Source organism: Thamnophis sirtalis, unplaced genomic scaffold (assembly GCF_051295495.1).
Source record: "Thamnophis sirtalis isolate CommonGarterSnake01/CBP01778 unplaced genomic scaffold, rThaSir2_p1.2 scaffold_6, whole genome shotgun sequence".
Lineage (NCBI taxonomy): Eukaryota > Metazoa > Chordata > Lepidosauria > Squamata > Natricidae > Thamnophis > Thamnophis sirtalis.
In genome coordinates, this window is record NW_028261386.1 from 41,681,547 (window position 1) to 41,708,288 (window position 26,742).

General features: G+C 37.9%; 1 protein-coding gene across 1 annotated transcript in view; it reads left to right on the forward strand.

Moving 5' to 3' along the window:
• THADA (THADA armadillo repeat containing) overlaps positions 1 to 26,479 on the forward strand; it is a 112,160-nt gene extending 85,681 nt beyond the window's left edge. Inside the window, exons 31-38 of the mRNA XM_087717710.1 lie at positions 2,323 to 2,408; positions 12,062 to 12,477; positions 12,727 to 12,848; positions 13,237 to 13,309; positions 15,259 to 15,403; positions 17,268 to 17,399; positions 24,047 to 24,213; positions 25,711 to 26,479. Coding sequence (XP_087573836.1) covers positions 2,323 to 2,408; positions 12,062 to 12,477; positions 12,727 to 12,848; positions 13,237 to 13,309; positions 15,259 to 15,403; positions 17,268 to 17,399; positions 24,047 to 24,213; positions 25,711 to 26,037 — 1,468 coding nt within the window. The 3' untranslated portion in view covers positions 26,038 to 26,479. The remainder of the gene's footprint in view (positions 1 to 2,322; positions 2,409 to 12,061; positions 12,478 to 12,726; positions 12,849 to 13,236; positions 13,310 to 15,258; positions 15,404 to 17,267; positions 17,400 to 24,046; positions 24,214 to 25,710) is intronic.
• Positions 26,480 to 26,742: the final 263 nt, after the last annotated feature.

Here is a 26,742-nt window from a genome sequence, read left to right on the forward strand (position 1 = left end):
TCCAACTAGTGGGGTCTAGGAAGAGAGCCTTCTCTGCTGTTACTCTTGCCTTTTGGAACATCCCTCCCCATGAGGGGTTGTAGACCCCTACCATTCTGACCTTTCAGAAATGTCCTGGTTCTGGCATATTATTAGGGACTCACAGATTAGTATAACCTGAAGGCCTTAACGTTTTAATTAACTTTGAATGTTGAATTATAATGATCTTTACCTCTTATGTAAATTTTATATAAAATTTTTATGTTTTAATATTGTACTTGTACACTGCCTAGAGTCCTTCCATGAGAAAGATGAGTGGTTTTTAAGTATGATGAATAAATAAAAAATAAATAAATCATCTTAGTGGTTGCCTCTACTGGATCTCGTACCAGGAAACCTGTAACCTCTTGGTGAGATAATTAATAATTCTGATAAATGAGTCAATCTATATTGCGAGTTATGTGGAATTACACTGGGGTTGAGATTGGTTTTTTATTTTAATAAGAGTAAAACCATCACTTAGAATATAAATCTGTGATACTTTAGCTCAATACAGTAAATTAGAGCAGCACATTTCAATCTTTTTCAAATCTGGCACCTATTTTTAGTCCAAATATATCTTTCTCTGGAAAGAGGTCTTTTTTAAAAAGTGTCTATTTTTATCAATAACAGAGATCACTTTCTCTGAGGAATAAAACTAGCAGTAATACCAGCTGTGTAGACAAAATATATATGTCTTTAATCCCAAGGTATTTGAAGCCTAAATCCTTCCAAGAGAAAATTTGCTTCATAAATTTAAAATCAGTACATAAACATTAGTCAGACTCTATATATTTCCAAGAACTAAATCAACATTTCCTTATATACTTAAAACAATAAAAATGAACAAGCTGATAGTTTTTCAAAAATCATTACAAAAATTTACATTCTTACAATCAATTTCCATAAATAATTAAACCCTATTTGTAAACTTGTCTTGTCACTTTTCATTAAAAGCAAGAAATTCAAAGTAATATTCAAATACATATAAAAATTTAGGACAATCAGATTGAGGCAGTGTGGCTTTATAAATGATATAGTTCAAAAAGGTTCATATTTTCATCAGTATGAAAATATCATCGTAACAGGGAAGATTTAATAGCAATAGCACTTAGACTTATATACTGCTTTACAGTGCTTTACAGCCCTGTATCAAAGTGGTTTACAGAGTCAGCATATTGCCCACAACAATTTGGGTCCTTATTTTACCCACTTCAGAAGGATGGAAGGCTAAGTCAGCCTTGAGCCTGGTGAGATTTGAACTGCCAAGTTGCAGACAGCAGGCAGGCAGCAGAAGTAGCCTGCAGTACTGTTCTCTAACCACTGCACCGCCTTGGTTCTTAACAACAATGTATTCTATATTTGGAGTGATTGTGTGTTTGCTTGGTCAATTGTTGAGTCAGTTGCTCACATTTTACTTCATTGCTGTCTTTATGATAACTAATGTATAGCCCTATTTCTTACTGACTGCACTGGATGGCCAGAAATTCATTTTTAATTCCAATTTTCTTCATAATTCTGCTCCATTCCTGTTGTGATTAGAAAGTTTTGGACTTTAAAGGATAATTCAATTGTATTAGAGCAATTTATCCATATCTTTTTATTATATTTAATTTATTTGCATTATATTGGGGGCTGGTGGTGGTTGTCTTTGATTATAAATCTATGAAGTAAGGAAATTGTGGTTGACTTACAACCACAATTGAGCCCATAATTTCTGTTGCTAAGCAACACAGCTGTTAAATGAGGTTTTCCCCATTGTACGACTTTTCTTGCCAGGAATGTTAAGTGAATCACTGCAGTTATTAAGTTAGTAATACATTTGTTAAGGTAATCTGGCTTCCCCATTGACTTGGTTCAGTGAAGCCATACTGAACCAAATACTTGATGCCTTCAAATTAGTCACACAGCTCCACAAGAACACCAAAACTGGATCCTCTGTATACAACTGTGATCTAGTCCTGACATATATGTATGTCTGATACTTTGCTCCACTTACAGGATAATCTTGCATGGTAATGATAAATAAGAACAAAGGAATGTTGCATAAGGGTTATTGGAGGGAACTGTGCTTTAAGCAGAGGTTTTTGTTTATCTTAGGTGTTTAGACATATGTTTCTTAATTTTGTAATAAAGATAAAACCAAAAACATAGTAGCATTTAAAAGTAATCTTTTCCTAACTCACATATACTTCTTTAAGCATTAAGTTATGTGGCCAGACAGCACAGAAGAAAGCAAATAGAAGAAAAATAAAATGTTAAAGTGTAAGTCATTTAAATTTTGCTATTGACTTTTGTTTCTAGGCAAAATCCTTGTCTAGTGACCAGAGCAGCGTATCTTGATGTCCTTGTTCTGTTGAATAATTATGTGGGGAAGGCAAAAATTAAAGGTAAGGTTGAGGTAATGCATCACTTTCCTGCCAGTAAAAAAACAAAAACAGAAATGACAATCTTTAAGACTGAACTGAGAATGAAGGAATAGATTTTATGATGCTTTGCCTTGTCAAGCTTAAAAATACCAGCAGTCTCCTTCTAATGTGAAGAAAGCTAAGGTTTAATAGAGATAAAGCATTCCAAGGCTCAAATTATTATAAAGCAGGGATGAAGAGATAAATATGCTTAAGTTGTTGTGTTAGAAAAATATCCGCATTTTGCATATAATTACTCACTTCACTTATTTAAAGGGTACTATTTTTCCTGTAGTACCCCATACTCTATGTCCACAGCTGTCAGTTTTAGCTTCATTTCACAGTTCATGAAAAATTACATTAAAAAACTTCATAAATAACTGGGATACTAGGTATATCCCACTGTTTTCTTCTTTCTACTCTTCCACATTGGACCATGTTCTATTCACCTATTCAGGGAATAGATGACTATTATCTAAGTAGTTTTGTACAGAATATACTATAACTTGTGGTCTCCGAAATGAATTCTTCTATTTCAAAACAAAGACATTCTCAACCTAGAACAGTGATGGCAAACCTTTTTCTTATGGCGTGCTATAATTGTGTGCACAGGCTATCACGCACACGTGTGCATGCCCACACCAATTCAATCCTCCCCTCCTCCTGCGCATCCGTGCACAACCTGTCCCCCAGCTCTGGAGGCTTTCCTGAAGCCTGGGGAGGGCGAAAACAGCCCCCCGGAAGCCAGAAACAGATCATTTCCAAACTTCTGGTTGGCCCGTTGAGGCTGTTTTTCGCCCTCCCCAGCCTCCGGAGGCTTTCCTGAAGCCTGGGAAGGGTGAAAACGGCCTCCCCTGGCCCTCCAGAAGGTTGAAAATATGTGCGTGCCAGAGCTGATGGTAGCACGCGATGCCATAGGTTCGCCATCACGGACCTAGACCCAACTTATTATTCTATTAGGTTTATTTTTTGTGTAGAGAGAATCAAACAATTGAAAACAATCTTCTGAAGATTGTCTTTTGTCCTATATGCTTTGCATATTCACTGTAACATATCAGTGATCCTCCTAGTATATAACTAACATGGAAAAGACTTTTTAAGAAATAAAATGAGAAGACTTCCTTGGTGGGACAGATATTCCCTATTACTTGAATTAACTTAATCAGCACAAAATGAAATACAGCACAACAGTTCTGTAGCTGGACAACTTCTAATTAGTTACAACATTCATAGATAACTCAGAAGGTACTGTATTACTTTTTACAGAATATGACTCCCTTGCTTTTCTATCTTTCTATCATTGGCTGTTGCCGAATATTTTACTTTAAGTTCTAACATAGCAAATTTATTGTACAATGTTAGATCAGTACTAAAAAAATTTATAGGCCAATTTGGAATTTTGTGATCATAACTCCATTGCAATTCCCAGTGGCAAGTATGCTGTCCATAAATAGTGTGCAGAGGTGGTTATGGAAAGGCTTATAACCCTTTTAGAAATAAATGCTACTCAAGAAATCTGGAGATAATTGTTATTACGCAAAACCTGAAGCAGTATTATACTATTAGATTATCTAGCTTAATAACGTATCCATTAACAGATGGCAGTGTGCCCAGTTGAAGGGATGAAGGAAAACTCGCTGGCGCTATTTCCTTAAGATGCAGCTGTGGGTAGCTATGGAGACAGTTTGGGTAATGGTAGACTGCAGTTTCATCAAAATAGTCCCAGCCAATGTGATACCTCTAATTGGACATTAATTATAGCAACACAAGGAGCATCATTTGTATATTTTTCTGTTAGTGTAATGCCTAATACATTTTAGAAATGTTTAAAAGAATACTTCAGAGTGTGTTATGAGAACCAGAGCAGGATTTGAAAATTTATTCCCTGCTGGGAGCAACAGGTACCATTCTGGTACGGTGCTCTGGAGGGCCCACCTGCCTGCCCACTCTCCTTATCTCTATTTGAGCCAACCGGGGCATTTGCACACGTGCACAGAACATACAGCACCTGTGCGACGCTCCACCAAGCAGCTGGAGCATTGCAGGTGGTGGGTACGCATGCGTGTGCTCTGTACATGCATGTGGTGAACCCCCCGGCCCTGCTGCAGTGTATCGGTTGCAACGGGAGCTGGAACCCACCACTGCTTGGGGGGGGGGGATTAGGGGATAACCTCTATCAAAATGCTAGCTTCAATGTGCTGTTCCTCCTCTGCCATACTAAGTCTGTCTTTTACATTAAATACCTCTTAAGTGGGAATAGACTTCTTTTTCCACTGTACACAACTATGAAGGTAATAGAAAAGACTGTATTTACTAAATTTCATCCCTCAGTCATAATTGCTAGATCAAGGAATATTGAATAAACCAAAACAACAGAAATGTTGAAATAGCCCAGAGATTCTTATAGACTTGAATAAGAGATATGATTGTCCAGTGATTTTCAGTTTTTAGACAATAAAGAATGGTCATTTTTAAATAATGAATATTAACTAATATTTGGCAATATTCAGTATGTTTAACTGCATTTATTAGCCAGCCAACCAAATCCCCTATAATGTCTTTTGAAATACTCAATTTTCAAAAGTTTCCAGATGCATTGTCTTCATCAGTATCCCAGTGGCAAGCATGATGTCCATAAATAGTGTGCAGAGGTGGTTATGTAAAGTCAGTTTATAGTCCTTTTAGAAATAAACATGTGCGCACCTACAAGTAATCCTCAATTTATGAACACAATTGAGCCCAAAATTTCTGTTGCTGTGAGACATTTGTTAAGTGAATTTTGTCCCATTTTACAACTTTTCTTGTCATAGTTAAATGAATCACTGCAGTTGTTACGTTAGTAGCATACTGGTAGTTGCTAAGTGACTCTGGCTTCCCCATTGACTTTGCTTATCAGAAATACACGAAAGGTGAACACATGACCTTGGGACACTTGAGTCAGTTTCCAAGCATTTGCATTGTGATCATGTGATCATGGAGATGCTGCAACAGTTTTAAGTGTGAAAAAGGGTCATAATTCACTTTTTGCAGAACTTGTAACTTTGAACAGTCACTAAATGAACTTGCAAGTCGAGAACCTGTATATACATATATATATAAATACACAAGTATATGTGTATAATATTTATTGTAATGTTTAAGGTATGCATTTTAATGAAAGTGTGTGTGTACACTTTAATTAAAACATATAGCTTTAATGTCATTTTCTGTCAAGCATAATAAATACTTTATTTTAACATGAAATAGGTTTTAGGCCAGCGGCCCCCAACCAGAGGTGGGTTGTTCCCAGTTTGGCTGAACTGGTAGTGGACTGGCAGGCCTGGGTCGCAGAACCGGGAGCGACCTAGGCCTGCCACACCCCTGAACTGGTTCCCTCACTGCCACTGGGCCACCATCATTTTGGATTTTAGTGACTGCGTGTGTGCAGTTCACTGTAAATTGTTCTGCACATGCACAAAGAACAATTTATATTGAATAGTGCACACGCGCTGGTTGCGAACCGGTAGTAAAACTGGCAGGAACGCACCCCTACATCTTTGGGTTTCAGGGACCGGTTCCACGGAGAGAGGTTTTTCTGCCAACCAAAGGGGGTGTAGTTTCATGTATTACCTGCATCCCATGGATGGGGCATCACTTCTTTGTGTGGCCCGGTTTCTGGCATGCCGCTGACCGGTGCTAGTCCCGGAATTGGGGGTTAGAGACCCTATTTTAGAACCTTCGGTTGAAAATGAGATGGAACAAAGAAACAATCAGCTGAAAGTTCAAAAGATACATCTGCCTGAGTTGTAGATCATTTTAATAATATATTTGTATTATTTGCTGTAAAAGAGGGTTACAAAAAATAATTCAAACAGCTGGTGTATAAATCTTTAATTGTAACTATGTGACTTAAATAAATATTATAGAATGAAATATGTAACTTCCTTTACTAAAATCTATTTAAATGTTGCCTAAAAAGATTATCAAAATATTGACATTGTAGAATATTTTATATTATGTAATCTGTGATCAAATTTAACAAAATTATGGAATACAGATCTACTCTAAATATCTAGTTTTGTTTTTTTTAAAAAGATATTTGAATAGAGGAGCAAAGCTAATGCATTCAAATGTTTCTCATATATAAAGCTTATTGTAAAGCTTTATTTTCTAAGCCCCACCTAGTGCAATCATTTTCTGTATCCTATTTACAAAGAACTTTTGTACGCAACTGCACACTTGTGTTGTTTCTAAATGTATAATACTGTTTTAATACTTGAACAGGAACCAAATTCAGAAATTTGGGTTTCTTTTCTTTCAAAGTTTAAAAGGAATTGCAAAGTGAATGTAACTTAAGCTGAAATAATAGTATGGCACGAAGTTGTTAAACCAAGCCCCTTTTTTTCTGAGATCAAAATGCCCCTTTTCCAAAGAAGTTTAAACCCACTAGAAGAGAAACGAGTAGCCATATTTTCCCAAATAGTGCTAATAAGAACAACAATGGAGAAATAGTTTTTAGGAAACTATGGATAAGTGGTTGTCCCAAATTAGTTTGGAGCTGGTATCCTTTTAACCTCTGAGGGAAAAATACAGTAAAAGTTACGGTACTTATAAACCTTAATACATACCATATAGTTTGGCTTTTACATAGCTTAGAAAAATAGGGAAGGAGGAAGATGAGATAGGAGAAGTTGTGGTAGACAGATGTCCCCATACATTTCTCATCTCAGCAGTTCTGAAGTATGAAAATTATACTATTTGTCCCATTAGACGAAGAGGTAGTACCTAAACTCTAATCTTCTTTGCCATCTTTCAATGTCTGGAATTTCTTTGGCTTGGATCCTTTTTAAAGGAAACAGAATGTCTTGCAGCTCCTTCTTTAATGGGAGTTTCGTGTTGTCTGATGTCATGCTTAAATCCCTCTAGCCTTTTGGCACCAAAGAAAAGATGTGGGAAAAGATACGGAGAATATTTTATTAAAGATCCCACATACTCTTGGCCACTAAAAGAAAGGATGATAGTAGTATATATTTCATCTATTTATAACTATCTTTATTGCTGTGTAAAAATACAGCAAATACTGTGGCGCTGCTCAGCTTCTTTTGATTTATTGTATTTTGTCTCTAAGAATAGTCAGCGGTTCTATCAGGTTCAAAGTTTTCTGCCCATTTTAATAGTGCTTGAGTGATGGTGATACATTTTGCTGCTACTACTACAAGGTGTTTTTATACTGCAAGCACTTTGGACATAATTGGCCTATTTAGAACTATATGCTATTCATTTTGGCAACTTGCATGTTTAGGGCTGTGATCATTTCCAGTAAGTGTCAGCATTTGATTCTTAATGTATGCATAGTTGGAGGTTTAGGTGTAACTGAACCAATTGTTATATCATGTCTTAAAATTCAGGTGTTTTTTTAGTAATTTGTAATTGGAAAGGGCTTCTTAAATCTTTAAACAAATCTTTATTTTCTCCTGTGCGCTCCTTGGAGAGTCCAAGCATGGGTTAACACAGACTATCTGCCCTAGGACTGAGTAGATTTTTTTTTGGGTCACGCCTCTTTTGCCTCCTTGAGGTAAGTTTAAAAACTCAGTCCGCCCAATAGGACTAGTTTTGGGGAGCTCTTCAGTACTTTGACAGATAGACTGGACTCTCCAGACAAATTATAGTAGATTTTAGAATTCGGATTTTTCTTTTAATTTTTCCTTTAATTTTTCTAGTGTAGAGTTTTTGGTGTTACAAAGAATTCCCCCCCCCCCTTTTTAGACTGCTGAGGTGATTGTCAGGTTCTGACCTGCTGCTGACTGCACGCAGCAGTTGGGGTCGCAGAGACCACTTGTCTGGCAGCTGCCGGCGAGTGCGGGGACAGCAGCGGTATTTCTGCGTGTCTCCGGCCGCCTGTCAGAGTTAGGGGCTTCAGAGAGTCCTCTGGCGGCATTTCTGAAAGCTCAGCTAGCGCGGTGGCCATTTTGGAAGTGACATTTTTACGTGCTTTCTAACGGTCGCTAATTCAGACGCCGGCAGGCATCGGAGAACTCTTTATAGAGTGCGCGAAGCCATGGTGGCCATTTTCAGCATCCAGATTGAAAGTTAGTCGCTAGAGCCATTGAGGATATCTACACCATGCGCTTCACCACCTCAGCGCAGATCGCCGCTGGGGATTGCTTGATCCTATCCGGGGTGCCGGCAGGGCCTCCCTCCCCCACCAGAAGAATTCCTGTCTCAGGAAGGCAGCATTGGAGTGTCCTGGTAATCTAACTAGCCTGCAGCTATTAAGCAGATCTGCAGATGCTTCAGAGCCGGCTGGCCAGAGTCTGGTGCACTTCCTGCTGCAACTTCACCCTCCATGCCGACAATCAACCAATCTCCATCGTCAGAAAAGTTTGGAGCTGGCGGGGCCCTCTGCGAAGCACAGCAGGCCAGATCCCCCATACCAAGGGAGGAAGGGGAGGAAGGGCACTGGGGGAAATCACCCCACAGTTTCTCTGGGAGCAAGGGTTCCAAGAACCAGGGTGACGAGAGGCAGGAGGCCCCAAGGGAGAGATCCAGTAGGTCCCAGGCCCCATTTCTCCCTCAAGTTTGTGAGGCTGCTTCGGCCTCTCCTCCACCCAGACCTGAGAGAGGGGATTCTCCCTCTAATCACGGGCATCAGTCACCATCCCTAAGTGGTAGGGATTCTTAGTTTGGGTCCCTGCAGCCTCCCTGGGCTACCCAGATTCCCCCAGCTCCTCCTTAAGGGAGAAGTTGGAGCCTTTTTGTGGTTCCTTTCATGTGGAGGACTCCTCAATCCCAGATAGAAGGGAACCAGGCTTGACTTCCTCCAGACCTGGACCCGCAGAAGACAAAGGCCCTGCTTTCTCAGCAGAGATGAGGGAAATTATATCCCAGGCTATTTCCCAGGGCGTGGTTGAAGCTATGTGCCAAAAGGAGGCCAAGGATAGCAGGGGCCTTAAGACCGGCCACCACCATGCTGAGAGTAGGAGCTGCAACCCCGATTCTCTGGGTACTTCTGTCACAACAGAGGTTTCTGTGGGAGGAGAAGGCTGCAGATGAGTTTGAATTGTCGGAGGATGAGGATATGCCTCCCGATAAACCTGCCTTCACAGATCTCTTCAAACCATCCTTGTTTAAGGCCATTTTACACAAGGCAGGGCTTCCATGGAGCTTGGAGCCAAACCTAAAGATAAGGTGGTTCCCTCTACTTCCCAGGATCCTAAGGAGGTACTATTTAAGGAGAATGTTCCATGACCGTTGGCTTAAGTTCCATCCAAACCCGCCCAGGGTTTCTTGAAAGGTCCAAGGTTCGGCATTATGATTAGGATACCTGAAGGGCATCCTACAGCGGACAAGACTTCGTTTTTAAACTGACCTCAAGGAGGCAAAAGAGGCATGACCAAAGAAAAATCTACTCAGTCCTAGGGCAGATAGGCTGTGTTAACCCATGCTTGGACTCTCCCGTAGCGCCCAGAGAACGACCCTTCAGGTAAGCCAATGGCCATTTTCCTTGGTTTCTTATTACATTGTTCAGAGGGTTTCATAGTATAATCTAGCAACCTCTAAGAAATTTGGGCTTAGAAACCAACATAAAATACTATTTTATATTAGCTACTATTCTCTGGTATTATTTGGGCAGATTTATTCAGACAGGTAAGCAGATACTGTTTACTGGTTTCCTAGTTTGGGTAATTATATGTCTGCAAGAAAACCAAGCTTAGAGAGCACCAAGGCCCCCTCATTTCAACCCAGAGTTACAAATATGCTTCTTTATTTGCGAGTGTGTGTGTGTCAGAAATATTCTCCTTTATTGGTGTGTGTATGTGTGTGTGTGACTGAGTGTCAGAGAAAGACAGAAGCATTAATCTTCTCTCTTTTCTCCTATTTTGGGAAAGAACCATTTTCCAAGGTATGACCCAGGTTCTTAGAAAATAATTGGTGGAGCTCAAGTTATGAGAGGTTGAGAACACACAGCCTATATTAGTAAGCATATATTACTGGATACTTTTGCTGGTTTCCAAGTTATGATTTGTTTGCTAGAAATATTGTAATCCCATCAGAAGTGCAATGATCAGATAGCTGTTGCAGTGGATATGAAAAATAGTTCATCTGTCTAGAGTGATACTTATACTAAATAGCTTGATTGTTTTTAATTTCAAAATTTATCTGTGTTTCATTGAAGGAGAAAAGATAATAGATAAAAAAACATGGTCTCAGATCAAAGTATTTTTCCCCACAGAAAATGTTTTATTTACCACAACTAAAAATAACGAGGCACAAATATCTTTGTTTAGTATCACAGCCTTTTCCAAGTATTTTAGAATACTAAATTAAGAATAATAGTTCTTAATTTTTGATAACAAAGATCACTAGCATTCTTATGCAACCATAATGGATTTTCTTTTGAAAAAAGAATATGCTGTTTATGTGAATTTAAATGTCATGCTTTAAATAATTATGTTTCACAATATATAGGCTCATTTTCTTTTCCTATTTATTTTCCCCCTCCCCCTACAATCTTAACTTTTGCAGTATATATGTGGTTTGTTTAATAAAACTATAAAATAGCAATGTGTTGTATGGTGTTGTATCCAACTCTTAAGTCCTGCTCAGTTCAATTGGTTGTATTTTCAGGTAAGCACAGTATGTATGATACTATAATTTTTGTCTAAATACATTAAGTTAGCCTTAGGCAGCATTGTCCCCTTCAGATATGTTTGGACTACAACTCATGAGATTCTTTGTTGTGGCCAGTTGTGGAGTCTGACCACTTGATTGGATTGTTAAAGTGGTAGGCAGTGCAGGCAATAGTGGGAGATGCTGCTTGTAAAATGTGGTCCTACTATTGTAGGCATGTTTCCCACATTTTCTCTTAATATTGATGCAACACTCATCAGCTGCTAGATTGCCTGATAGATAGAAGCTAAATACCTAATGACCAATGGAGCATGCACATCCCCATGGCATGTAAAGAGCACTCATCAGTTTTGATGGTTGGCCAGCACTTGGTTCCATACAGTACATAGACACATTATATACTTTTGATCTGAGGTGAATTGGCATACGCCTATCGCAAAGCATTCCAATGATCTCCTTCTACCTCAATTATGGAGTGGATGTGTTTAGTCTCCAGATTCTTGCAGTTTTCTTGATATTGATGCACAAACAGAATTGGCTAAGATGATTTGTCTAAAGTCATCCAATAAGATTCTTAAACTAAAGATGGACTAGGATCTGGGTCTTCTCACACTTAGTCTAGTACCTTGAGCATTACAACATCCTGGCTTTCATAAATTTCTCGGCAGCTGACCAGATATTGCAAGATGTAGGAGTTTTCAGATGCCTGCTCATTCAGGACACCAGACTAAAGATTATCAATTGCTATTTGTATACAGCCAATGATATAGCAGTTCTGTAAGCAGATATGCTAATTATTTCCTTTCTTTACAATGCTGAAGGCATTCTGATGGGAACAATGAATACACCAACTAAGGCTCACAATTATTTCATTCGCTAAATTTATTTGATGTGTTACTTCCCTTTGACCATGATTTATACGTGTTTAAATAGGTTGGGCATGCTTTTAAGTGCTAGTATGGTAACCATACCTGAACTTCTCTGTATACGTTCTCATTCTACCACCCTATCTCATTTCATTTCAGAAACAGATATGAACACATTTTGGGGAGAAATTAGCACTATTATCTTGGAGTCTGAACTAGCAACGGGTATCAAGCATTCCCCTACAGTCCCAGGACTTGCTCAGTTTCTCCAGAGCATCACCAGACTCTTCACCTCTATGTGTTCAGTGATGGCAGAACCTAGATTTGCAAACAGGAATTTACTTATTAAAAATAATACAATGAAACCAGGTTTAACAGTTGAATACCTGCTACATTCAGACTTTTGTGAAGTACGTTTATTAGTCTTAGAAACAATCCTGCTATGGTTGCATCAAGTGAATGCAAGACATGTGATGGAAGAAAAAGGAAACGGTCTGTTGAATCTACTGTCTGGCTTGGAGGACACACTTATTAAGATAGCTGTTAAGGAAAAGCATCCTGAATGTTTTTGCAAGGTGACCCCCTGTTTTTTTTCTTTTTCTTTAGTGCAAATAAGTTACATATAATAAAATAAGAATTTAAAATTAAATTAAATTTTGTGCTGGTATATGTCTGAATAGGGGCTACAGGATCGTAAAGGGGAAGGGTTTTTAATGAGCATAATAAGCCATTCTCTTTTTCTCTCTCTCAAATTAAATTCCAGTTATATATTCCAATTAAACTCAGAACAGTATTTCCTGTAGCTAATTTTTTTTCTGGAACAGATATTAGAGGCTCTGTATAAAATGGACCTCAGAAATGTGCTTGCAAAGATGGAAGATGCTATAAAGATGAATCCAAGAGAGTTCTTGCATTGGATTATGAATATTGCAAATACGTCTGGCAGGTATGCTGTCTTGTCTTTTTGTATTTGGTTAATCTATATTTACTGGTTGCAGACTGCCTAATGAAAATGAACTTTGATATAGAAAGAGAAAACATTATTTCAAAATCTTAATGTAATCTTATACAGGTTCTTCAATTTAAAATGATGATTGTGCCCTGCATCACAGTTTTAAACATCCCAATTTTTAAGAAAGACATCTTGTAACCGCACCTGATTTTATGGCCTTTTGGGGGGGTCAGTTTAAATATTTGGAGATATTTAATAGATAAGGCTTTTAAAGCAAATTAGCACGAACTATTGTATTTTTAGCCAGATTGTCTGTTGATTATGACAATATTTTTATTAAAGATTTAATTTGGTGTATCTGTGTTAACATTTATTTTTACAGCATTGAAGTTCAAAGCATATCCCTTAAATTTGCCTCAGAGTTACTCGTACATCTTATACAAAATGGGCAAGAGGTAAGGAAAATTATTTACCAAATGTTTGTTCAGTTATACTATGATTAACAAACAGTCATAAGTACAAAATTACTTTCTGTTGAATCTTTAAACATTATATTTATATTTTTGAGGCATTTACATTAATTGATTCATGTATAAACAACCTGACATTAGGAATTTAATCCTAACAACCTGAGGAAGGTTTCTGGATTATTCTAATATAAAGTTCACAGAACTTTAGAAAATAATTTGTCTTAGCTTTTATCTTTTACAATTTAATTTTTAATTGCTGATATGATTTAATTTTTTATGGACACTAAAGTGGTTTTGGATTTTTTGCATATGCTCCTTTTTTAATCTATGCAATTGGAAAGGCTGAATATTCATTATTGGTTATTTATATAAAACACAATATTTTTATGAGTTATACAAAAGGAGGTTATATAAATGTTTTGAATTAAATAAATAACTTTTAAAATAAAAATATATAAAGGTATATCAAAAATCATAAATACATACAACTGACAGCTGAGCTAACCCCATTCATCAAAAGAATCAGTTCAATTACTGCACCAGTTCCACCACATTCCCCTGTACCTGTTGGGAAAATCATGTCTTCAGGGCCTTGCAAAAAGTCAGGTCGGTCAGAGTTAATCCTATCCCTGTGGTGGTGATTTTGGGTGTGTGGGTGTGTGTGTATAGATGGGGGAGAGATGATTTTCCATGAGATGGTTGCCAGGGCACAAAAGGCTTTCTTTCTGGTTCCTGCCAGATGAAATTTCCTGACTGGCAGGACCTGCAACATGCTCCTCCTGCCAGACCTGATGGGATGATTAGAGGAGAGGCAATCCCCCAAGTAACCTGCTCCTTATAGTGTTTTATAGGTTATTATTAGCATCTTAAATTGAACCTGGAAGCAAACTAGCAGCCAGTGCAGCTCACAGTGCAAAAGCGCAATATGCACAGACTACAGAACATGCATAACTAACTGCCCCCGCACAGCTCCATTTTGAACCAGTTAGAGCTTCTGCACACTCTTCAAGGAAAGCTCCATGTTTAGTCAGTCTTCAAAGTACAAGCACCCCTTTCCCAAACCCACCAGGTCCTAGTATATTTATATTTATTGGTACTTTTAAACAAGAAGTTAGAAACTAACACAAATTAATATAAAGGAAGGAATGAAAAAAGCAAAAATTGCAAGAGAACAAAAAAGTTGAAGAAAAATAGAAAAGGAAGAAAAAAGATATAAGAAGTACCCTTTAATATTTTTATTAATATTCTTCAGAACAGTTATAAGAAGAAATATATTTTAAACACTCTCTGAAATCACATCAGATTACACTTTTTGTGTATAATATATCTTATCTAATCATCAAAACCATAAATCACGAATTGTTCTTTTTCAATTTTGCACAAAAGTCTACGAGGTTTCCAGTCATCAGATGATGTAGATAATGTATTTTCTCTAATCAAAGAAATTCATCCATTTCACCACCATCTGTCAACTTTACCTATTCATTTCTCCTTAGTAGGTAGTGTTGAATCTTCTCTGTGTATACAGTAATCATATATTGAAATAATCTTCCATTTTTCCTTGTGTATATAATATAAATGTTGTAAACTCTTAGCATTTAATTTTTTTTCTTGTTTTTGAGTCAGTAGTGGTTTCTAGAGCCTGCCTGTGGTTTTCTTGGCAAGGATTTCAGAAATGGTTTGCCACTGCCTTTTTCTTAGGATTGAGAGATAGTGACCGGCCTTAAATCATTTTGCTAGTTGTTAAAATAAACCAAGAACTCATAGTTTTATACTTTCTAGTCCAGGATCTTTAATCAATATATCAGCTGGCTCTTAGCAGTTAATTTACAAGACCATTAATTTGGGTGTTAGAAATTATCCAGTGCACAAAGTTCTGATTTTGCAAAATATTGATGGCTATTGCAATAGTTTTAATGGCACTTGTTTTGTAGGACTTGGAGTCAGAGACAAAACAATGGCTTGAATTAGTTAGTTGTTGCTGTGAAGATGAACAACAAACAGATCGGAGATTGGCTGCTGCAGAGATTCTTGTGAGCATTACACCATTTTTCCTGACTGATCAGAAGCTTCCCTTGGGTAAGTAATTAGGCAAACCAAATAAGCAAAAGTTATTTATTTTTCACTGTCATTAAATACAACATAACAATAAAACACACCCTGAAATTTGTACAGTCAAGTCTTATAGTTTATGCTTACTTCTTGGTTAAGCTGCTTCTGTATTGTTTAAAGTTGTGGTAATCACTTTTAGAATTAGAATTTAGAATTTAGAATTTTATTAGTATTTGTAGGCCGCCCTTTTCCCTGAGGGGACTCAGGGCGGCTCACACAAAACTAGGAAGGGGGAATACAGACATTAAGACAGAAACATGTAATAAAATAGCAAGCAACATACATTCGTCATTCGGGAGGGGTAACTATCCTATCCCCAGGCCTGACGGGCGAGCCAGTTCTTCAAGGCTATGCGGAAGGCTTGGACGGTGGAGAGGGTACGAATCTCCACGGGGAGCTCGTTCCAAAGGGTCGGGGCTACTGCTGAGAAGGCCCTCCTCCTTGTAGTTGCCAGCCGACACTGGCTGGCCGATGGGATACGGAGGAGGCCTAATCTATGGGATCTTATCGGTCGCAGGGATGTAATTGGCAGAAGGCGGTCTCTCAAGTATCCAGATCCACCGCCATGTAGGGCTTTATGGGTGATTAATAGCACCTTGAAGCGCATCCGGAGATCGACAGGTAGCCAGCGCAGCTCGCGGAGGATAGGTGTTATGCGGGTGAATCGGGGTGCACCCGCAATCACTCGCGCGGCTGCATTCTGCACTAGCTGAAGTCGCCGGATGCTCCTCAAGGGCAGCCCCATGTAGAGCACATTGCAGTATTCCAGCCTAGAGGTCACAAGGGCCCGAGTGACTGTTGTGAGAGCCTCCCGATTCAGGTAGGGTCGCAACTGGCGCACCAGGCGAACCTGGGCGAATGCCCCCCTGGTCACAGCCGTTAAGTGGTGGTCAAATGACAGCTGTGGATCCAGGAGGACTCCCAAGTTGCGAACCCTCTCTGAGAATTCTTCATGATTTGGGGTAATTTTTTGTGCGACTGTTTATTCCAAGTAGTTTTCCCAAGATTTCTTTGCTGTGGGGTTCCCATTCCATATGAGGTGCAATGGGAGGAGATTCACAGGCAGACATTTTCTGCAGGAGCTCCATCCTTCAGAAATGCCTTATCACCATACAGAGCTCGGCTTTGTGATCACAGGTCCTGATGTTCAAGTAATTGTGATCTGGGCCCATGAGCACCTTGCTCACGATTATGACATTGCTGCAAATGACAGATATGTGATACTTACAAGTCGCTCCAGTGAAGTCAGTTATACCACTTTTTCTCCCTAAGGAGCCCCAGTAACCCAATCACCCCCAAATTCACCTCTACTTCTCGGCACCCAGTTGCTGCCCTTGCCAGCTCTGCTGCAATCATCCCCAAACTCACCCACACTTCTCAGCACCCACATACTGCCCATGCCAGCCCACCCGCAACATAACCTATTCCTCTGTGCCCCTTTCCTAGGACACTTGCCTTTTCAGTTTAATGCCTTTCATGGTCATAGTGTTACAACAGCAACAGAAACTTCCAGGATTGCCATTGGTAAATGTTGAAGTCATGTGGTATCATGATTTACAAGTCCATCGCTTTGCAATAGAAATCACAGTTCCAATTGCTATTATAACCCAAGGATTACCTGTATTGGGATATATTTAATAGCAGCCTGCCTTTAACCAGTTGAATATAGCTTGGACTGCATGTCCATTAGGATAAAAGTCAAAAGGGAAAATGACACATGATATTCTGAAAGTCTGCTTAGCTTTAATATGTAATGGTTTTTAAAAAATATGTTTATTTTATAAACATGTATTTAAATCCAGCTCTAACATGTCTTCCTACAAATACTCAGGTCTTTCTGACACTTTGTTCCTTTGGAGATGTGTTGTTCAGCTGTTGCAGAGCGAAGAACAGATAGTCAGGGATACAGCTGTTGGAGTTATAAGACTAGCTCTGTCTCAAGAAAATACACTTAAGAAAACAGGTAAGAAATTATTTTCCAGGGATCAATAATATGTGACTGACTTCCGTGAAAGTGCTAGTTTTATCTTCTTTGTGGGTTGCAACCAGTCATACAATATATTTGATTGCTGGTGTCCCCCATTGTGGCCAATCTCTACATGGAAGAAGTAGTTATCAGAGCATTAAACTCTTTCACAGGAACTCTGCCAACACACTGGTAGAGATGCATAATTGATGCTTGGTCAAACCACTGGAAGTGGGAAGCCTTCACTAAAAACATTAATACTGCGGATGGCAATATGGGAGGATGTTAGGGAAAATAGACTGACCTTCTTGGACTGTGCATACACATTAAAGAAGGCAGAAGCCTCAATATTGAAGTAAGTAAGAAACACTCCCCACACACACAAAAATCAGTAAATGCAAATATGCGTGTTCTTAACAGTATTCAAATTTATTAAGGTGGTACAGAGAATTCATACATCTCTTTCACTTTAGCAAACAGCTTGTCCTGCTGTTACAATAGATCCTATGCTCATTTTTGATATGTTATTCAGAATAAGAGTATGTTAAAAGCAAGCATCAGCTACAAGGATAAAACATGATAAATTAAAAAGTTGTTGCAATTAAGTTGCTTTTTCTGAAGTTTTTTTTAAGCATTAGGTAGATGTATGGAAATCACACTTGCAACTCATGATTTGATTACATCCTCTGTAGTTGGCAGTGATGAATTCAAGGGCCTATGTCTAACATCAGAGATTTTCCTATCTGTCTTTCAAGTGATTTAATAGAACTTTGAAGGGTGTGTAAGTGTGAAAACTCTCTGCTCAAATAATCATTAAGACTAAATAAGAATTTAAAAGTGGGATTGAAATAGATGTATAAGTTAAGGGTTAGAGAACTTGAAAAGATAGTCAGGGGTCTTGATTTCCTTAATTGAATATTGTTTTCACGCTGATTGTCTAGTGTTAATCTCTATTTATTTGGGTGTGGGCAGCTAGAATGAGGATCTTTTTGTTTCCTTAGTTTTTTAATTATCTCTTTTGACGTGTGTAAATAACAAACAATAAATCAGAAAACATTATCCTAATCAAGAAATTAATTAAGATCATCAGTACTAATCAAGATCATCAATACCCTAATGAATATTTCAAAAGTTAACCAATGGGCAGTAAACCTGTACTTTATCCTTGTCCAAACAAGTTTTCATTGCCATGAGGAACTATTGAGGAATTAATAGTAGATGCTGCTCAACCAAATTGGAAGCAGCATTTTTGTGAGTTACTTTGCCGTTAATACAAGATGGTTGTCAAGACACATTGGAGTGTTAAAAGCTCTGTTGAGTACTTCAGATAAGAAAGTCTGAGGACAAATGAAAGTAAGGATTGGAAAATCTGCATTGGTATTTTTAGTCACACTTAAAGAGCATAAAAATAAAATGGCATCCCTTAAAAATGACAGCTAGTTAAATAAAATATCATTATCCTAAGGCAGATGCTATCATAAACACTTTGTGTAAGAAATGTAATTTAGACAAGCTGAATGAATTTCTAGTTTCATGTTGAAGTAAGTAAACACGGTTAAGAAATGGAGGGTAACACCTAGATTACTTCTATTATTTCCTGTTAGGAAATTTACAGAGGATTTAAGGATGCAAACACTGATGTCCATTTTTATATTTTTTCAAAGCAAAATTGAAATAATGCTCTTTTACAGCCTCAATAGGCTCAACATTCCAAAGTAGTAAATGACTGCATAAATGTATCTCTTAAAGAATTAATACTATCTATGCATAATGTTATACATTATTGGATTTATATTGAGATTTCAGAAAATTATATTAGTAAGATTTCTGATGTAATATTTGGTTCAAATTACAGATAGTCTTTGGCTTACAATCACAATTGGTACCAGAATTTCCATTGAAGGTCATTGGGATCATAAGTCAAGTCAGACTTGATATCACAACCATTTCTATGATAGTCGTTAAGTGAATCACTGTGGTCATTAAACAAATCCATAGTTGTAAGTGCAAACTAGTTTTTCCAAATGCGTGGGTTTTTTGCCAGAAACTAGCAAAAATAGTCGCAAATCACAAACATGTGACCATAGGACAACTGCAATCAGTTGAAAATGCAAGATGGTTGCTAAGCATCTGAATTGCAATCATGTGAATGTGCAGGTTGTGTGATAATGTGAGGATCAATTATAAGGACCAGGTTTTTTTTCCCCAGCATTTGTCATAATTTTGAATGATCACTAAACAAATGGTTGTATGTTGATGACTACTTGTATAGTGTTCTTGGCAAACCAGATCAAGCGGTAATGTCAGTTTTAAGAGAACTAAATGGGACACAGCAGACAGACTGCAAAATTAGATGCTTCACTTGTAAATTATATTGGAATTAATGGGCTGTCATTCCTTATATTGTACAATTGTAGCTTTGTGGAAATTGTGGGCTACTATCTAGAAGCTAGAGAGTCTTATTTCTTTGTATTTAAGTACAATGACAATAAAGATTATACTTACACTTATTATTTAGTTATTTTTACCATGCCTAATGGTTACATTTTGTTTATGTGCTGGTTTTCTGATAGTGGTGTGCTTGGGGTGCATCATTTGCATATAGGAAAGTTAATTTTATTTTTATGGTGTTACCTACTAGGAAGTCCTGGTTTAAGGCTAAAATTGCTAAAAAAGTTCTCATTCTATCTACTCCCCCCCCCCCCCGATATCAGTTTTTTGGATCGTGTGGCAAAAGTGGGGGGAGTGTAGTGGGGTCGTGTGCATGTGTGCTCACACCCATAATGCTATGTGCATGACCCCAGTGTGCATATGCGCATGACTCCAGCGTGTGTGTGTGCCTGAACCCCCTGCATGTGCGCGCACACAACCAGCACTCCCCTTGCTTTTGGTGTGCTTTTTTCACTGTTCCCAGGCTCCAGAGGCTTTCTAGGAGCCTGGGAAGGGCAAAAACAGCATCCCCCCCCCCCGGAGGCCCCCTCCAGAGGCTTCAGGAACTTCCCTGAAGCCTCCAGAGGGAGAAAAACAGCGCTACGAGCAAATCGGAAGTCACAGTTCCCGAACTTCTGGGTTGCCCGTAGGGCCATTTTTTGCCCTCCGGGGCCTTCAGGGAAGCCACCTAAAGGCTCTAGAGCTCGAAAAACGGTCCTACGAGTAAAGTTCTGAACTTTCGGTTTGCCCATAGGGCTGGTTTTTTGCGCTCCAGAGGCTTCAAGGAAGCCTCCAGAGGGCCAAACCCGGCCTTAAAAGAAGGCCAAAGTCAGCTGGAGCTGACAGGGCAACGCCTTGCGTGCCCTAACAAATGGCTCCTCATTCCGTCTGTGGCACACGTACCATAGGTTCACCAGCATGGTCATAGAACATAGAATAATAGAGTTGGAAGGGACCTTTGAAGTCTTCTAGTCCAACTCCCTGCTCAAACAGGAGACCTATACCATTACATACAAATGATTGTCCAATCTCTTCTCAAAGGCCTCCAGTGATGGGCCACCCACAGATTCTAAAGGCAAGCCATTAAACTGATTAATTGTTCTCACTGTCAGGAAATTTCTCAATTCTAGGTTGGATCTAATGATCTTTCATCCATTACTTCTTGTCCTGCCTTCAGGACATCAAATAGAGTTGGAATGTATTACAATACAGGTAGTCCTCAACCTATGTCTGGTTGTTTTAGTGACTGTTTGAAGTTAAGATGCACTCTCCAAGCTACCTATGACCTGGTTTCAAAGTTAGAGCTGCTGCAGACCCCACATGATCATACTCCTTATGAACTGACTATAGTGCCCCACTCCCCATCTCCTCTGCATCCCATTCTGCTGAGTCACTGCAGTCTTTGCATTTATCCACCCAAGGGAGCCTAGGCTGGGTCAGAGGCTACTAGCACACAAGAAGCTGTGGCAGCTGTCAGTACACCGGCTGTTCCTAAACCAGCAGCACCCAACTTATATTTGTGTTTTTCTTCAGCTTTTGAAAGAAGTGCTCAGCCAATGCAAGGATCAGCTTTCCAACAGAGGCAACCTCTTCCATAGGGCATCCTACAGTTTACACTATTTTCCCCTGTTGGTGGTGAGGGTGGCACATTTGTCCAGCCCAAACTCAACTGCAATATCTTGGCTTGTATATATGGACAGCATGAGCAGTGGTTTTACTATCGGAAGTTTGTTTCTACTACAAGTCTGTGCTTACTCAATAGGCAGAGCATTCTATCTTTGTGGAAGTGACTGGGACATCACCAACTGGATCCCTTCCAGCTCTTTTGATTTATTATATAAAAAGCTACTGAGTTGGAATATAGAAAATTCTTCAGCACATCTATATATATTTCCCTTATGACTGTTGTGGTGTTAATGAATGATATTGGAACCTGAATTTACAAATATTACTGACCTTTGATCAGAGTAGCATCAAAGTTAAAGAAGCAAACTGGTAACTAACTTCTTGACCTATATATTTTCCAGTGTTCTTTTTGTTTCAAACATTATTGTTGTCCAACATTTCTTTGAGTTAGAAAACCATAGTAAAGTACTTCCTCCCGATGTAATTTTCAATGAACACTTCACAAGTAAATAAGTTGAACAAACAAGATCTGCAAAAATTCTTTTCTAGTAAAATTTAATAAATATTTTAACAGCTAGTCAAACATATAAGAAATATTTTTCTTCTTCTGCTAACTAGGCAGGCTTTATATATAGTTATAAAAGAAGTGACTGATAAATATCCTTAGCATACCCTCTGGGAATTCCTGCTGACCAGTGTATTGAGTAACAGGGCCGTTCAAGAAAAGAACTAAGTTGCTGATTGCTTCTCAGAATGCTTCATTATAATGTGGACAGCATTGGTAAGCAACATTTTGGGGAAAGCATAAAACTGCTTTAATCATTGGAAGGCAAGTTGGTGAAAATGGTAAAATGCCTAAAATGTCTATAATGGTGCAAGTACTGAAAATATTAGTTTTAAGTTTTGAATCTGGTAAGATTCTACTCTAGATAACTTGGATACAATGTTAAATACTTGTCAGCACCAGAACTAGGCAAGTACTTTCCTTTATATATAGAAGAAGGCCATAGAAGAAGAATTTTCCTTTGCTTGAATTCCAGACACCAACTAGCATAATTAAATCACAGTAAAACTTTATGTTGACTCTACTTAGACCACTTAGATTACTGACCTCAGATGTCAATAAGGAAATATTTCATCCTCTCACCACAATACAGTGGGCTTCTTTAATAATGGAGCAACTAACTAGACTTGGAGAAATTACTGTAATTGAATTTAATTCAATGTATACTTGCATTAAATTTAGAATATCAGCACTCAACACTGTTCGTTTGTGTTAAGTTCAATTTAGTTCCTCATAGTATACAAACAAAAGTTTATCTGCCATATAGAATGTTTTTCTTTTCATTAATACCCCATTCTTAACACTAAAGGTTGTGTATTTCAATGTTTATATATGACCAGTCAGTAAAATTGGAAGTAGTGTCTTCATACTTTCATGATTTGTGTACAATAGTGTACAAGAGAAATATTTATATCTGGCACATTAAAGACCTTCTTGTAAATGAGTACATGTGTGGGAGGCTAGTTGTACAGTAAATGGATTAAAAAGGATGACTCAGTACACTTTAGTCCTATCTTTTTAAAAAAGCACTTGTCCTGAAACTTAAAATACTTTAAAAGAATAATAATCTTCAAATAGAATCAGTAAGCATTACACACACACACATACACACACACACACACACACACACACAAACACACACACACACACACAGAGAGAGAGAGAGAGAGAGAGAGAGAGACTATGTAATTCCTGGTGAAAGCAAAATGTACGTTCTAGGTTTAATTAAATGTTACAATTATTTACAATTCTGAAAACTGATGAGCAATACAATTTATAATTATACTGAATAATCAATTTCATGTTTTAATGGAACTTTCCCCCTCCCCCTTTACCTATTTTGAATTTATGTCTCTGTGTAGCTGACAACCAGGATTTTTCACTGATAATACAAACAAACATAGCACTACTACATGCAGGGAGATACACAATTTCTGTCAGCTTGGGAACCACATCACACTTTTCTTGATGTGATAAGGGGTAATATTCCAGAAGGAGGCAAGATCTGTTTTGGGAAGGGTTCAGGGAATTTAATGAGTGCTGGAGGTACATATCTATGCAAAAAAGGAAATTGATTCCCCAGTTTAAATAGATAAATAAATCATGTATTTTTTAACCTATGAATTTTGAAATGTATGTATATAGCTAGCATTCAGATGGTGTATTGTAAACAGTACCAATATTTGTGTGGATTGACTTTAGATTAAAAAAAAGAGCCAAGGTAGATGTTCAGACATTTATCAGTTGGATCCATAGATGTTATGGAAATGTTAATGATATCAGCCAGGGTTATCCAATCTTGGCAACTTTTAAGACTTGTGAACTTCAACTCTCAGAATTCTCTAGAATTCTGGGAGTTCAAATCCACAAGTCATAAAGTTGTCAAGGATGGACCCCCCCCCATGTAAACCATGATTTAACATTGATTCAGAATAAATAGATGTCTATTGCATTTGCATTTTAATAATTATACTGTACTATTTAAAAAACATACCGTTCATAATTTCTCTTTAATTTCCCTCAGGAGAACTTGATTTCCATGTAGTAAATGCCGCCTTAGCTTTGGATTTAGCATTCTCCTTACTTTGTGAACTGCTACAGCTATGGGGACAGACGGGTGCTGGAATCTCAGTCTTATTGGAGTGGCTGCTAAAAGATGATGACTTGAAAGATCTAAAATCTACAATTGTGGTAAGTCTGTCAACCCATATTTCTGTACTGTATAGTTCACAGATATTTTATCATATTTTATACTAAATTACTCAAGATATGTTATTTTAAAATATGAAAGCGGCTTAGAATCAATATTAACAATGAAAACTTTTTTCCATTGAAAATTCACTTTCATCATTAGCACGGTATAATTTTAATTAGTAATTTCACCTATTTACCTTAGTAAATTCACCTATGAATTTAATTAGCCTCCAGATTTGGATGATCAAAGTTTATAATCTCAAACTTGATGATTCTTCTATTCTGATTTATCAAATGATATTGGAATAAACTAACACAGTAGGGCAATGTATGTCACATTCTGTAAATTTGATCAAAATTCAGAGATTCTTTGAATTAATTGAGTTTTTAAAAGCCCATGACATCAATAACATTAAGCAAAAAATAATAATTAAAAAATATGCTGGTAGCTTTCTTTTTCAAATGAATCTGATACAGTATATGGCTATAGGAATATACATGTAGTTCTCGATCTATAACCATAATGAAGCCTGCTCATTATGGAGACAAGTGGTGACAACTGTTCAGTCAGAGAACCTCTCTTAATAACTCCACCCTCTGCTCTCCCTGATACCACTGTTAATTAAATGCATCAGTCCTTAAATGAGCATAGGATACCTCAAGAAGTGGGGGGGGGGCTGCCACCCAACTGAGTCCATAAAGGAGGCAGATAAGCAGCAAAAAGCCTTGCAAAACCGAAACAGCCTAGCAGGAGGAAGAGCCCAGCTAGATTAGGGCCAGCACTGTGTTCCTATGCTGGAGAGGCTTCCAAACAAGCCTCTGTGTTTGGCCGATGAAGCCGCACTTGTGGACTGGGCCTCTGCCCCAATCAGCTGGCTGTCTGGAAACTACAAGCCTCTCCTGGCTCTTGCTAGGCTTTGGGGAAGGTAGCTGTACCTGTATGCAAAGGTGGCAGTTTCAGGATGAATTTTCCAAAAGCTTTCCCTTGCTTAATCCCTCCCACACCCAGAAAGCCACTTTTCTTTCAAAGCTGGGAGGGACAGACTTGTTGATCCCACCCCCCCTGCCCTCGACATTAGGTGCTGAAAGACTCCACCTCTGCCCTCCAATTTTCAATCCATTTAACCACCTCTTATGCTAAGTTTATTGCATGCCTGGAAAGAGGATGACAAAATCTCTAGGTTACTTACCGTAATTTGATAAATGACTGCCAGGCTGAAGAGTAGAGGGAAGGAAGGAAACAAAGAAAATCTCTGTGGTCAGTCATAAGGGCAAGGAATGGGTATCATTCTTTTCTGGGTTTCATGAACAATAGGGTGCTTGATGTTATTCTGTTGTTCAAACATGATATGAATTTTATTGATTCGACTACAGTATATTCTGATTGTACTGTACATCTAACACTTTTGTTTCCTTATATAACATATGAGCATTCATTCTTGCATGTTTATTTGATCTAGGCAATTGTAAACATTTTTTTTTCTTTTTCTGAAGATGGGAAATGACTACCTGTTTGACAAAGGACAAACAAATTTTTGGGCTGAGAAGTTAACGGAGGTACGTCAGCTCAGTAAACATCTCCTTCTGCTTATACCAGTGACTCATGTTAGTTCATGTGAGCAAAGAAAGCTCTATCAGTTGGCAAGATTAGCATCAGATCAGGCCCAACTTGTGACACAGCTTCTTAAAGAAATGCCTCCGAATCCAGAATTTTCTCAGTCTGTAGAATTTACAAAGTTGGCTATTCAGAATGAAAGAATATCACTTTGCCTTAAGATACTAAGTTTGCTTGAAGTTGGAAATAGTATTTGCAAACGTTAGGAAAAACCTGAAACATAGTTTATTCATTGTCAGTTACCAAATGTAAATTGATTTGTGAACCCGAGAATGGGTGAAGTTCTTTTTGTGTCATACAAATACAAAGAACTTTTATATAGAAATGTTAGATATTTCTTGTACATAAATCCACTGAAGTTTTCATTCAATTTATCAGAAAGGGACCATCTTGTGAAAATATGTAACTTTTATTTGTGGCAAGAAAATTTTTATAGCTACTGCAAGGAATGAAATGATTTAACTTTGCACAGATGCTGGCCACCTGTGAAACTGATTTTATTCTGTAAGTTGTTCTTCCTGTTTTTATGTGTAGAAATATGTCAGATTGCATTGCTTCTTTTAATTGTATACCACAGTCTATGCACTAACAATTGCATCACATTTGTAAAAGAATCCTAAAATAAAGCTGAATGTTATCAGTATTAAACCAGACTAAGGTTTTTTTTTACTTGTTTTTAATCATGATTGATTTTTAAGACTTGATTTAGGGTGTCGATTTGTGTGAATAGAGTGGCAAATATGCTTTATTTTCATCCAGTTAGATATAAGCAATTGTGTACTAGAATACTATAATATAAGATCGTTAGTCACCTATAGTTCTCAAAATATAAATTTCCATTTTTCCTAATCATTCAATGAGTAGTTTTCATATTTTGCAGAATAATTCATCTCTAATTTATTATAGTAGTT